Genomic DNA, 13,904 nt, shown 5'->3' on the forward strand with positions numbered 1-13,904 from the left:
CTCTGTGTGTAAATTATTTGCCATAAGAAACCTAGCAATATATAATTTTACTTGTAAGAAACCTAAATGTATAGGGCTCTTTTGAATCACCACATTTTAACATCTTTTAATGTATTACTTTTCAAATTACTTGAACAAGAAATTGAAGGTCAAAACACAGGATGTTTGAAGACTATTTGTTATTACTTAATAATAAACGATCTTTAATTTTAAAAAGTGGTTGGAATTTTAAGAGATTCACTTTATAAAATAAACACTAGGAATGCAGTCTTTAGGTGACACAAGAGGCAGAAGATATAAAAATAACAACAACAACAAACCTGTAACCCCGGTTTTGAAACCGAGATCATAGTGTGCCTTTTCAGTGGGTCTCAGGCTGGTCACTGCCCGCTATCCTGTCCTGGTGCTAGAAGTCCCCCAAGGCAGCATGGTACAGTAGGAAAGCATGGCGGGAGTGAAGCCTTTTGGTCTAGTGGTTTGCATTCCATCTTCAGACACATTCTTTGGTCTTCCTTGAGCTTAGGTGTTTTATCTGGGAAATAATAGTGGTTTACTTTGCCCCTTTAGAGTAGGATGAGGATTGAAGGTAATTTGTCCACAGGCATCCTTACGCTCTAAGGCTCCTGCCCCGTTTTCTCTCCCTTGCGGTAGGTGCAGCGTGGTGTTAGCCTCTCGCCTGGTCACTGCAGCACTCTCTCTAGCTTCATCTTTATGCCACACACTGCCCGAGCTGACAGGAGCTAATGCGCTCTCGTACTTACCTCTGTAGATGATGCCTCGAGTGTTTTAGGACCTGGGGAGATAGCTCAGTGGCAAGTGCTCCCTGTGCATGCATGAGGACCTGAGTTTAGATTCCCGGCACACACACACACACACACACACACACACACACACCACACACACACACACAGTCGAGGGATGTAGCTCAGTGGCTGAGGACTTGCCCAGTGTTCACAATGCCTGAGTTCTACCCACAGCACACCAGAAGGAAACAGAAGCAGAACAACTCTTATTCAGGACTTTATGCTTATATCAGTTTCTATCTTACTTTTATCCAAGTCACGTCTTAAAGCTTTGAGGTCCTTATTGTAGCTTATCAGCTTTAATAATAATAGCTTTAAGATTCATGATCAACTACCTATAAGTTGCATTGTGTGAGGAAACAGAGACCTGGCCACTCACAGGACCTGGAGGTCTTCTTCTGTGGTACTCTTCACAGCCGCTAACACTGCACCTGCTTCTTTCTGCCATGTTTCTGCCTTGATGAACCCATGTCCCCGTGGAGCCCTAATCCCTATCAAGCCCTTCCCTCTTGACACTGCCTTGGTCATGACGTTCTGTCGTGGCTATGACATGTTGTACTTTGTTCAGCTTGATGAGACGGGGCCCTAGTCCATTGAAACTCTACCTCGGGGAACATTATTATGGAATGCTTTAAAATGGCATCGATCGGCTTCCTTTTAACCTCATAAGAGCCCTTTCTGTCCTTATCCAATGGCCTCAGCTTCTGAGGTTTTCTGTTTTCTATTACAGTTTCCCGAGAAGTGAAGTGTGAACAGAACAGTGGATTGCAGGAGTTCTCAGGCTGTGGTCCTTGGTAGCTAATTTGTCACATGGGGACTAAGTAGGAATGTAGCTGGTTACGTTTCCCACTGTCAGCAGCCATGGACCTCATTTACTTGGCTAAACTGCGTTGCCAGCCAGAGATTGAGGGTGAGTTGGTGAGCAGTTCACTGGGGTTATTAAACGAGGGTATCTAGTTTTTGATGAGGGCATTTTAAAGTCAGCAGAGTTCCTGTGCTAGTTGGAGCTCTTCTCGCACGGCGCTCTCTGCCTGTGTCTTGAAGTGTTTTCTCTGCATCTTAATCTGTTGCTTTCAGATCTTACAGTCAAGTCTTTGGTCCATTTTCAGTGAAGGATTGGACAAAGTTGAGAAAGAGGGTTCCTGTTTCATTTCCAACATTGGGATGTCTACTTCCCCCAGTCCTGCTTGCTTGCTGCCTTTTCTCAGTGTTTTTAACACTTTGGTCATAGATGTGGTGGCTGTGTCTGTGTGAGTTTATTTCTGGATCCTCTGTTGTCCTTCACTGGTCTGTCTGTCTGTTTCTGTGCTAGTGCCATGCTTTGTCCCCAGGGGGCTGGGGCTGACTCCTGATGTCAGACTCATGTGGTTCAGGATGGTGTAGTTTCCTTCTGGATTCAATTCATGCTGTGTCCAAATGTACTTTATCTAAATGTGCCTCCATGGGGCCACCTCCCTCTTCCTGCTGTTGCCACATTTGTGAGCAGAAAATATTTGTAGTAACCAATTGCTAGAAAGTAGCTGTGAACAGGAAGCCCTCGGAGAGCTTCGCCAAACAAGGGAGAAAGCTCCTGGGAGAAGACACTAAGGAGCTAAAACCCAAGTGTTCTGGGAAGGCGCCTAAGTCATGTTCACTAGATGACCAAGGTAGACTGATTCTGGCTGAGGGCCAGGACCATGAATTATGGGTCCATGATCTGTCATGCAGTATGTTTTATGTCTTGTATATAGTGCTTATGATTTGCTAGAAAGCATAAGCAACAGCAGCAGATATCCACCTGGATATATCTTCAAAGATGTCTGTCATCTTTATGGAGATGATAAATTATTATAAATTTACATACAGAACATAAAGAACCATGTAAGTGATGGAGGGGTAGATCATCATCTTGTTTAATCCTCAGAACAACTGCGGAGTATGGAGCCACTTTACAGATTATTCCAGTGCAGCGGTTAATCACAGAGGCGCTAGCTAGCTCTTGGGCTCTTAGCCATTGTGTATAAGTGTTCTGACTGCATGTATGCCTGCATGCCAGAAAAGGGCATCAGATCCCATTATAGAGCGTTGTGAGCCACTATATGGTTGCTGGGAATTGGACTCAGGATCTCAGGAAGGTTAACCAGTGCTCTTAACTGCTAAGCTATCTCTCCAGCCCACAATCTTTTTCTTAATCATTAACCTAAGCCACAGTCTATATGGCTCCTCAATAGAAACTCATGTGTTCTAGCTGTGTGATACTTCCTTGTTTTATTTTTTTTACCATCAAAACTGTATTTTAACTAACATTATTATTATCAATTAGACAGTACAGCTTAGGGAGGAAGTCATCTTCATAATAATCCAGAGGTAAAAATGCCCAGTAGAACGGGATACTTCCATGAGATAAACACACTACATTACAGGCAGTGGGGATCTCCCCACACCCATTCACACCATGCCAGATGCCAGAGAAAGATGGCAGCAGCAAACATGTGTAGATACAGCAGAAGCAAAAGGCATTCCTGGGTTTGTGGTCTCGGGGACCTTGCCTAATGGAGAGTAACCGGTCAGGGGATCGCCTCCTGGTGGATCCTTGAACTTCAATTGCCACCTGCTGCTCCTCTGACATGGCCACTAGCAGTGGTGGGTTGATACGGTGGGTTGACACAGATGCTCACCTGGGCTGGGCATGGTGCTCCCTGAGCTGTGGTGGTGGTGGTGGGTTGATACGGTGGGTTGACACAGATGCTCACCTAGGCTGGGCACGGTGCTCCCTAAGCTGTGGTGGTGGTGGGTTGATACGGTGGGTTGACACAGATGCTCACCTAGGCTGGGCACTCAGCACTCTGAGCAGCTGTGTGCCTCCACTGACTGCTACCCACTGAAAAAAGAGTCTGCCCAAGGCTAGGAGCAGCCCATGTGTATGGGGAGAAGCATAAATGTCAGAAAGCAGTTTGACAAATAACAATGGAGGTTCTCCCCGAGGGCCTATGACCTCCCTAGTCATGGGCTTTTAACCAAGGTTTTAGTATCAGGCATGAAATTCCTTCCCTCCTGTGGAGCATGCCTCAGATCCCCCACAAAAGCCATACCACTAGTGCACAGTGGAGTATCTTGCCTTGCAGGTCAGTACTGTGGCAGGCAGTGCCTGTTCTCCCTCAGCAGCCCGTGTAGCACCTTCTGACTCTGAGCTGTGCAGCAGGTAGGAAGTTTCCTGGTCGCATTGAGATTGACTTCTGTGTGTGTCTTGCAGCCACAGTGTGTGGTGTCCTCAGGAGTAGGGTCTTTGTGACCTTACGCAGGTAACCAAGGGCAATGGAGATATCTGCAGCTCTCTGACCAGTAACTTAGAGGGAGGTATCCTATACCTTGTCTACCATGCAGAGTAGTTGCAATTTATTTTTCCATAAGGTTTCCATATATTGTTACCTTTCCTTTGGTTAGCACCCCCCCCCCCACTTCCCTGTGCTCTCCCCCTGACTCCAATAAAGTCTTCCTCTCCACTTTGGTTTCATGCACGGTCTACTGTGCCCTGTTAACATGCCCTGTCCCAAAGGCCTCTTCCTAGTTTCCTGGCTTCCATTTGTGCTCAAAGTTAAACACAAAGGAAGAGTTGAAGCTAGAGTGAGCAGGAAGAGTGATCATGCAGGTTGTTTTTTTCTGGACCTCAGTGACTTCCCTCCATTTACTAGAAGAGTTCATGATTTCCTTTTTCCTGTCATGAGTGATAATCCATTGGGTATATGTACCAGTTTTCCTTTTTTTAAAGATTTAATTTATTTTTAAGTGTGTGTGTGTGTGTGTGTGTGTGTGTGTGTGTGTGTGTGTGTACATGCGAGTGTCCATGGGCATGTTCTTGCTTGTGCTAATGAGTGTAGGTACCCACACAGTTCGGAAGAGAGCATCAGGTCCCTGGAGCTGGAGTACAGATGGTTGTGAGCTGCTTGATTGGGTGCTAGGAACTGGATTTGGGCCTCTGCAAGAGCAATCTATGCTCTTACCTACCGATTCTGTTGATGGACATTTGGACAACAGAGAGATGTGCAAGTGCCTCTATAGCAGCCCCCGGAGGCCTTTGGGTGTATGTCCATGAGCAGGACAGCGGAGTCCTGTCAGTTCTGGTTCTGGTTTGGGGGCAAACCTCCAGACATTTCCAGATGGACACTGCAGTTGACAGTTGACACTCCCACTACTTGAATTCCTGATGATAGCCATTCTCTCACTGTTGTGAGATGGGATCTTAAAGTGGTTTTAATCTGCATTTCCCTCATGTTGAGTACCATTAAAAGTGTTTCCTGGCCATTTGTGACTGCTTGAGCATGTTTAAAAAATATAGTTAAGGGATAGAAATTTTTCTATGCCTTTAAACTATATATATACATATATATATGTATATATATACATATATAATGTAATTAATTTACTGTACATAAATAATTTGCTTTCTCTAGTATATATTTTAGTTTCAAGTCATTGTTTTGTGCTGTTTTGTTCAAGGGGTTATACTAAGCGTTGGGTTTGGGGTCTGTTTATAGAGTTTCCTCCTAATGTCCTTGGGTTACTCGAGATAATGTGTTTTGAATTATTTATTGATTTTATTTTTAGTATCTCGCATAGCACAACATCTCTGCTTTCCTGTTCTTACAGTTATTTTCGGTTCTTAGAAGAATGCTTTGTCCTTTACTGCCCAATAAGCTATGCCATTTTGTACATGAATAATCTGAAAGCAAATTTACTCTTTCTGAGTCAGAGCTGACCTTGTGTATGGGCACTGTAAATGATTCTAGAGTTTTGTTTTAGAAGTGCTTGGGTAGCACCATAAGGAAGATTTTTGTGGTCACTGGACATCTAGGAAGGAGAAAACCAGGACATAAAAGATGGGAATTATAAACTGATTTCACGAGCGTCTCATGTGCCTGCTCTTGTCTTTATCTGCACAGAGAGTTCGGCCAGTATTTTTAATCAATTTCATCAGTAAACAGACTCTACTTGTCTTGTATCTGAAGGACATTGCTGTTCAGACACAGTGCTGTACATAAGAAGGGCACAGCCTTTCTCTGCAGGCGTCCTCCTCCATGAAACATGTCAGTAGATCTTAGTGAAGGGTCCTCCAAAGAGAAAATGGAGAGGATAACCTTTGGAGGGGCCCAGTGTGTAGGAGTGTAGTTGGGTTTTTCTTTGGGCCTCCAGTTCACAAATAACAACATGGAGACTTATTATTAATTATGAAAGCTTGACCTTAGCTTAGACTTGTTCCTAACTAGTTCATATAACTTCAATTAACCCATTTCTATTCGTCTTCGTCCTGCCACATTCCGCCCATCCTGCTTCCTCCATGTTGCCTAGCATCGAGGGCCTAGCTTCCTCCTCCTCTCCCTTTCTCTCCCCAGAAGTCCCACCTATACCTCCTGCTTAGCTATTGGCCATTCACTTTTTTATTACACCAACCACAGCAATACATTTTCACACAGTGTGCAAATATCTCACAACGTAAGATCTCTCAAAATGTTAAATAAAAGGAATGACTTTAAGAAAGAGAACTTCAATGATTTGTAAGAGAAAAAAACAGGTCTTTTGGGGTTTCAGCCATGTGTAAGTTGAAATGAGCACCTGTGGTTTCCTCAGAGTCGTAAGCATTGATTAGAGAGCTTGTGTAGTACATGTATCTATCACTCTTAGGAAAGTGGTGATTCTGTGGGAACAGAAGACATGGCGAGGAGGAGGGTGGAGACACAGTGTCATGGAGTGTTATATGTGGAGGAAAAGAAGAAGGCAATTGGAGGTGAGGAGAGGCTTTATGGAAACAAGGGAGCATTTAAAAATATCACTGTGTCTGTCCCACCCTGGGACATTCAGTACCTTATTAAAGAAACTGCAGTCCACTGTAGCTACAGAAGAGGGCGCTCTTGAACTGAGAATCCTTGTAAGCTAGTTCATCTCTCTTCCTCCAACTCCAGATAAGTTGCCATTACTAATCTCAGGAAAGCTAATATAAATAATCCTCAACAAAAAAAGAGTCCAGAAAATGTACAAAGTTAATATAGGAATAAAGTTAAAATTGAGATCAGACCTTATTAAGTTATATATGATGTATAGTTTATAGACATCTTGTTATGTATGGATGCTCCTTCAGTGAATGAAAACAAAACTAGAGAGAAGGGCTGAAGAGATGGCGGGGCCACTAAAGTGCTTGTCATGCCAGCCTAAGTGCCTGAGTTCACTCCCCGGGACCCTCGTAAGGAAAGCAGCTGGGGTGGTGCTTGTAACCCAGCATTGGTGAAGCAGACACAGGTAAACCTCTGGGGTTCACTGGCCAGCCAGTCTGAGTCCTCAGTAAAACCCAAGCCAGCGAGAGGCTGCCCCCAAAAGCAAGCTGGACAGCCCCTGCGAATGCCACTTGAGGTCTCCACACATGTGCACACATATCACATACATGCACCTGCACATACATGAACACGGAGGCGGGGGGGGGGGGCGGGGAGAGAACGGAAATAATAATAAAAGGAAAAACAGAGGAAGACCAGCTGGCCACCCTGGAATATGAACAACATATTAAACAAGTGTCTGTGTTGTGAAAGAGAAAACTAAATTACAAAGTACCCAAGGGAAGGTGTATTACCAGAAGTTCAGTGAGGGGAATAAAGACTAGAAATAGAAGAAACAAGAAGGTAACACTGAACTATGAGGGGGAAGAGAGAGAGGAAGCATGGAGAAGCTCCGTTACATTTAGTTTAATGCTTAAAGTGGAAAACCCTGGAGAATAAAGAGAAATAACATTAAAAACTGTAATGGACAACTTCTCAGAGCTGAACGGAATTTCTGAGTGGAAAGGTCCTGTCTCTTGTGTACTTGAGAGAACTGGTCTAGCCTACCAACCCTCAGGGTTTGTCCATACAGAGGGAGGAAAAGGCCACCTGGGCCTCCACTAAGAAAGAACAGGCAGAAGTAGTAAAGTTAGAGGTGCATTCTCTAACTGGAAAGAGCTCCCAGCTGGTTCCTGGAAGCAGTGCATGTGTGGAAGAAAACAAGTATTTCCAGGAAGTACAAGAGCAGTTGTTTTAGCTACAAGACACCAGTGAACTAATGAAGCGGTCCCATCCTGTGGTACCTGAGATTCAGTGTGCATTATAACTGATGGAGAAGTATTGGGATATTCAGACATGAACTGTCATGATGCTTTAACTTTCAAATAGCACAATGAGAAAAATTTAAAACGTAGAAAATTGCTACACGACTGCAGAAAGTATCTCTTCTTCCCCATCATCCTCTAACCGCCTGTAAGTCCCAGGGTGGGGTGGGGCGGGGTGGGGTGTCGGGGGGTGGGGCTCCACCAAGCCTTGCCTGTCCCTGGCAGGGTGTGGACAGGCAGCTTTGTGACCATGCTGCAGTCATCGCAGCTGTGTGAGTTTGACCCTGCAGTGCCATGCCGTGACTGGAGTCGGCTTCCCACACGGTCACTCCCCCCTCCACAGACTCTCCCCTTCGTTCTGCTTCATCTTCCACAGTGTCCCCACGCTTTGGAGGGCTGTTACAGATGTCCCATCCAAGCTGTCATTTAGTCTCTGTACTCTGACTAGTTCTGAGTCTGTGCAGTCACCGCTGACCCCCGGAAAGAGAAGCTTCTCTGACCAAACCTGTGGTGTGAACGTGGCTCCGTAGAAGGGAACAGGATTTTGACTTGGGTCTAGCACCAGAAAGAAGTGAGTTCTAAGCCCCGGCCAGGCTTGCCGCCATTGCAGTGGCACTCTCAGCGTGCCTGGCCGCTCAGTGTTGAACCCTGATGGGAGCTGCATGGCACCATCTGGCAGTATCAGGCTAGTCAGCAGGGGGAGGTTTCCAGCGCAGCTCTAGCTTGCCTTCTCCATGTCTCCTGGCCAAAGCCTGTGTATGTTTAGTGGTAGTCTTCCCTACTAGTTATGGTGGGCAGCCAAGAGCTGTGTAGTTCAGAGTCCTTGGGAGCATCCGTGGTCACAAGTCCTGAGAAGTAGCCCGCCACTGGGCCTAGGGTTTTGTTTACAAAGCGGTGGCAGCTTTATTCATCCCACAGGCCACCTCCACTCAGAGTATTTAATTGTTCTTTGATTAGCTTATCAAAATACCATTTTTTGTATATCATTTTGGTTGACATCCCCTCCTGTCTTGTGTGCCTTCCATCTGCCTGCTGCTCTCACTGAACAAGCCTTCACACTGTCCTGCTTCCCATTTTAGGCCACATGTTCTGCTGTACCCTGACTTAAAGAATCTTTTTTTCTCTCATGGATCGCCTTTTACTTTTGTGGGCTCCAACACATTCTCTCTGATACAAATGTATGTATATAAAAATAGCTAGAACCCATGTATGAGAGAGGGGGATAGGACATTTTCCAGTTTCGTCCATTTTTCCGAAAGCCCCATTTCATTAATGGATGAATTAAATTCCATTGCATATGTGTACCATATTCTCACTATCCATCCTTCAGTAAATGGTGTCTGGGCTGACTGTGTTTCTTTGCTACTGTGAGTAGAGCAGTGGTGAACATGAATGTGCAGGTGTCTCTCTAGTCAGATGTAGAGTCCTCTGGGTATGTGCCCAGGAGTGCTGTAGGTGGGTCATATGGACATCCTAGTGATTGTTTGTGAGAAACCTCCACACTGATTTCCCTGGTAGCTATAGGAGTTACTGGCCCACCAACACCATAGCAGCAGCCGCTGTCTTGATGTTAGCCACTTACTGGTGCAGATGCAGCAGCCGCTGTCTTGATGTTAGCCACTTACTGGTGCAGATGCAGCAGCCGCTGTCTTGATGTTAGCCACTTACTGGTGCAGATGGAATCCCATGATTTAACTAGTGTTTCTCTGATGGCTAAGGACACTGAGCTTGTCACACAGTATTTGTTGGCCATTTGTGCTTCTTTTGAGGACTGTGTTCCATTCTTTAGCCTGTTTAGGTTTTTGAGTTTTCATATGTTTTGGATATTAATCCTCTGTTAGATGTATAGTTGGCAAAGGTTCTCTTCTGTTCTGGAGGCTGCCTGTTCACCCGACTGTTTCTTTTGCTAAATGGTAGTTTTTTAATTTCATGGCCGTCCATTTGTCGTTGATTGGCTGTATTTACTCAGCAACAGGAGCACACTCAGGAAGTCTTGGCCTTTGCCAGTATCGTGAGTGTTTTCCCTGCTTTTTCCTTTAGACATTTCAGAGTTTCAGGAAACTCTACCCATGAGGCAGAACCGCCCCTCAAGTCCCCCACCTCACTGCCACCAGACTTCTAGCAGTGACCTGCCTACTCCCCCCACCTCACCCCCACCTGACTTCTAGCAGTGACCTGCCTCTCCCCCCACCTCACCCCCACCCGACTTCTAGCAGTGACCTGCCTCTCCCCTAACCAGCACTGGAATCTTTGGCATTCCTGGACTATGTCAACTGTCTTTACTCTGGGTGCTCCTTAATCTTGGGCAGATGTTTGTGTTGGCTTGCTCATCAGCCTCCCTCTTTGGGAAAGACTCCATAATCCTCATCGTTGTGTCCTTGAATTTTAGGCCAAGCTTATCCCCTATGTTTTCCAGGAAAAGTCGAAGTTTAGGGATTTAAAATCTAATTTTGGTACAGTGATATAGAATTCACTGGAAAGGAGGTAAAAGAATGATTCGTTGCAGTTACGTCTTACTATCTAAAATTCAGTGTTTATTTCTGAGATGGTCAGTAATTAAAAAAAATATATTTTATCAGACTACTTGGGAAAATTTTTTCTCTTTAAAATTTCTGATTTCCAGGAAACAGGAAGTGACGAGAGAGTGATGGAATATATGTACCCGAAAGCAAAAAAGAGACTATGTGGGAGCAAGGGGGTGGGGGATGGGTGAGTGTAGTGAGGGCCGAAACAAAGGAAAATGATGATATGTGTATGAAGTGTCATCACGAAGCTCAGGACTTGGTATGCTAACTAAAATACTAATAAAAAACATTCTGAAACCTAAAGGAAATCTGTCTGTTTGCATCTTGTAGTTCATACTGTATTAGCATGTGTTGTGTGAATTTTGTATATAATTTTAAATTTAGAACTTAAAGTGGGGTTTATTTCCCACTTACTGAGATAGAAGGTAAGCACTGGGTAAATGGAGAAGCACATCACGTAGTTTTCTCTTTGTCTTTTAAACAAATTCATACATTTAGAAAGCGTGAGCAGATGGCAAGATTGGAGGTTGGGCCAGACAGACAGGAGTAATCACAGGCAGGAGCCAAGACCTGGAGGAGCAGGGCCAGTGGAATGGTGCACTCAGGTGGTTGGAAAGACAGGGACTGCCATGCTGAGAAGCCAGCCCTCATGAACAGGGCTCTTTTTTTTTATTGTTATTATTTATTTATTTATTTTTGGTTTTTCAAGACAGGGTTTCTCTGTGTAGCTTTGCGCCTTTCCTGGCACTCACTTGGTAGCCCAGGCTGGCCTCGAACTCACAGAGATCACCTGCCTCTACCTCCCGAGTGCTGGGATTAAAAGCGTGCGCCACCACCAGATTTATTTACTTATTATGTGTACAGTATGTATACTTGCAGTCCATAAGAGGTCACTAGATCTCATTATAGATGGTGGTGAGCCATCATGTGGTTGCTGGGAATTGAACTCAGGACCTCTGGAAAAACAACCAATGTTCTTGACCTCTGAGCCGTGTAGCTAGAGTTTTCCTGCCTGGCCCACAGTCAGGACAAATCTCTCTCACCTGCCAGTCCCACAGCCACTCAGACCCGACCAAGTAAACACAGAGACTTATATTGGTTACAAACTGTATGGCCGTGGCAGGCTTCTTGCTAACTGTTCTTACAGCTTAAATTAATCCATTTCTATTAATCTATACCTTGCCACGTGGCTTGTGGCTTACCGGTACTTTACATCTTCCTTGTCCTTATGGCGGCTGGCAGTGTCTCTCTGACTCAGCCTTCTACTTCCCAGCTCTATTCTCCTCCTTGTCCCGCCTATACTTCCTGCCTGGCCACGGGCCAATCAGTGATTTATTTATTGAACAATCAGCAACACATTTGACATACAGACCATCCCACAGCAGAGCCGTCTCTCCAGCCCTGTGAACAGGGTTCTTAAGTGTTAAATCTTGAGTGAAAGTGGGGGACATGGACAGTAAATGACGCCAGCTAATTTTTTTTTTTTTTTTTTTTTTTTGGTTTTTCGAGACAGGGTTTCTCTGTGTAGCTTTGCGCCTTTCCTGGGACTCACTTGGTAGCCCAGGCTGGCCTCGAACTCACAGAGATCCACCTGGCTCTGCCTCCCGAGTGCTGGGATTAAAGGCGTGCGCCACCACCGCCCGGCTAACGCCAGCTAATTTCATCACACAATTATGTGTAGTATGAATACATTCCTGGTTTAAATTGGGGTCATTTTATTGGGTAGTTTACCCCAAATTATTAATCAGTATTATTTCCAAAAGTTACTCTAGGTCTGTGATAAGCACATTTCAGAGTTACGTAGTTATCTGCTGTTTGCCATGGGCACCTGCCTGAGTGTGTCTTCTGATTGTTTTCCAGTTATGAGGAAGACGGGACAGTGGAGGAGCTCACAGAACCTCTCAAGTACGCTGACCAGCTCCCAGTGGCTCAGATAATACACCAGGTTTGTCTCCATTTGATTCTTTTGAAAGAAACAAGATTTGTACTCTCAGAAGGTAATTGCTTTCATTAGGTTTTTCAGAATCAGTATGTTCCAGGTAAACGGCATTGTGGACCCCTTCTCCCTGCTTGGGCTTTACCCTTACAGTGAACATCCCCATCTGAAACCCAGTTCCAAAGGCGACTTAGAGTGTCATGCTGTAGCTCTTACATAAGACTCAGGGTAATCAAAATGACCTCCTACACATTACTAAATGTCAGAAAACTTCATTTTAAACCACTGTATATGGTCTTTGTTCACAAGGAGAAAGCTTACAATGAATCATTAGTGTCATTTTGTAGAGGGGCTAAGGACAGGAACATGTCTTCCCTGCTCTTTTCAACCTCTCCATCATCACCTGCTGTGAAGCGTAATTCTAAATGCCATGTGGGCAATTTGTTCATTTCCAGTTATAACGACTCTGTCATCCTTCTATGTCGTAATCATCTGAGAAAAGACAGTGTTGTTAGCACAAAGCTTAGATTTTGTACTGTGGTTGTGACAGCATAGACCATCTGCCCACCTGGGCCAGTAGCAAATCACTTTAAACAGCTGTTGACTGGCATGTAGACCTAGAAGATTCTTCAGCTTCTAGAGATTGGTGGAAACACCAAGCAGCCTCGAGTGTCAGGACTCCTCAGAGTTGCTGTGGATATCATTACTAGGAGTTTTTCCAGTATTTTTTGTTCAATCAGGGGAATTTTGGTTTAGTGTCTGTGGGTTGTTAATAGTGCCAGTTTGAGTTTATTTAAAGGAAAGAGGCTTTTAATTGAAAAATTCCAATATATAACTAAAATTCAGTTTTAAAATTCTGGATGAATCTTAAAAATGGTTAGAAATCTGCTCCTCTGGGGTGCTCATCTGTATATGGTAATCAAGTCCAGTTTATATGTCAGGGATTCCCAGGTTGAAAGAGCTTAAGTGACCTAACAGTCTGCAGATGTCCCGTTTAAAATTCTGTCTTCATGCCTGGCTCTCAGCACAGATGAATTAACCAGCAGAGCAGGCGGCAAGTCAATATGTGCTTACAGTGAGAGGGCACACTCAAACAGTGTGCTTTGCTCGGAATAGGTAAACAGGATCTGCCCAGAGCCGCTCACCTGGAATAAACCTGACCGCAGGCAGAAGCAGGAATTAACCTTTAAGGCGGCTGACCACTTGAAATGTCAGAAATGTTTTTACAATGTGAAGGAACCAGTAAACTGTCAGTTTTCTGTAACCATTGTTTTGTAGTTAAACACTGTTTGAATTCAAGGTAAAACATTTGACCCGGGAGAAAATTTTAGGTAGTAGGTTTTTTCTAGTATAAGAGAGATGGTATTGATTGAACAATAAATTATAAACAGTATAATTAAAAATCTGAATGACCTATCATAAAAAAAATCTCAATTTTTAAAAAATTTTGCACGATAGGAGTTAATTTTTGTAAGTTAAGGTGTAGACAGGAAAGGCCATGTCAACAGCAGATGTGCCGTCCTCTCCTCACT

The 13,904-nt window shown here is 44.4% G+C and overlaps 1 protein-coding gene across 1 annotated transcript in view; it reads left to right on the forward strand.

The window, feature by feature from the left end:
• The window catches only part of Pigk (phosphatidylinositol glycan anchor biosynthesis class K), an 82,534-nt gene that overhangs the window by 41,618 nt on the left and 27,012 nt on the right, over positions 1–13,904 (forward strand). The window contains exon 10 of the mRNA XM_052730207.1: positions 12,297–12,381. Coding sequence (XP_052586167.1) covers positions 12,297–12,381 — 85 coding nt within the window. The remainder of the gene's footprint in view (positions 1–12,296; positions 12,382–13,904) is intronic.

This window comes from Peromyscus californicus, unplaced genomic scaffold (genome assembly GCF_007827085.1).
Source record: "Peromyscus californicus insignis strain IS unplaced genomic scaffold, ASM782708v3 Scaffold_9__1_contigs__length_137607984, whole genome shotgun sequence".
Lineage (NCBI taxonomy): Eukaryota > Metazoa > Chordata > Mammalia > Rodentia > Cricetidae > Peromyscus > Peromyscus californicus.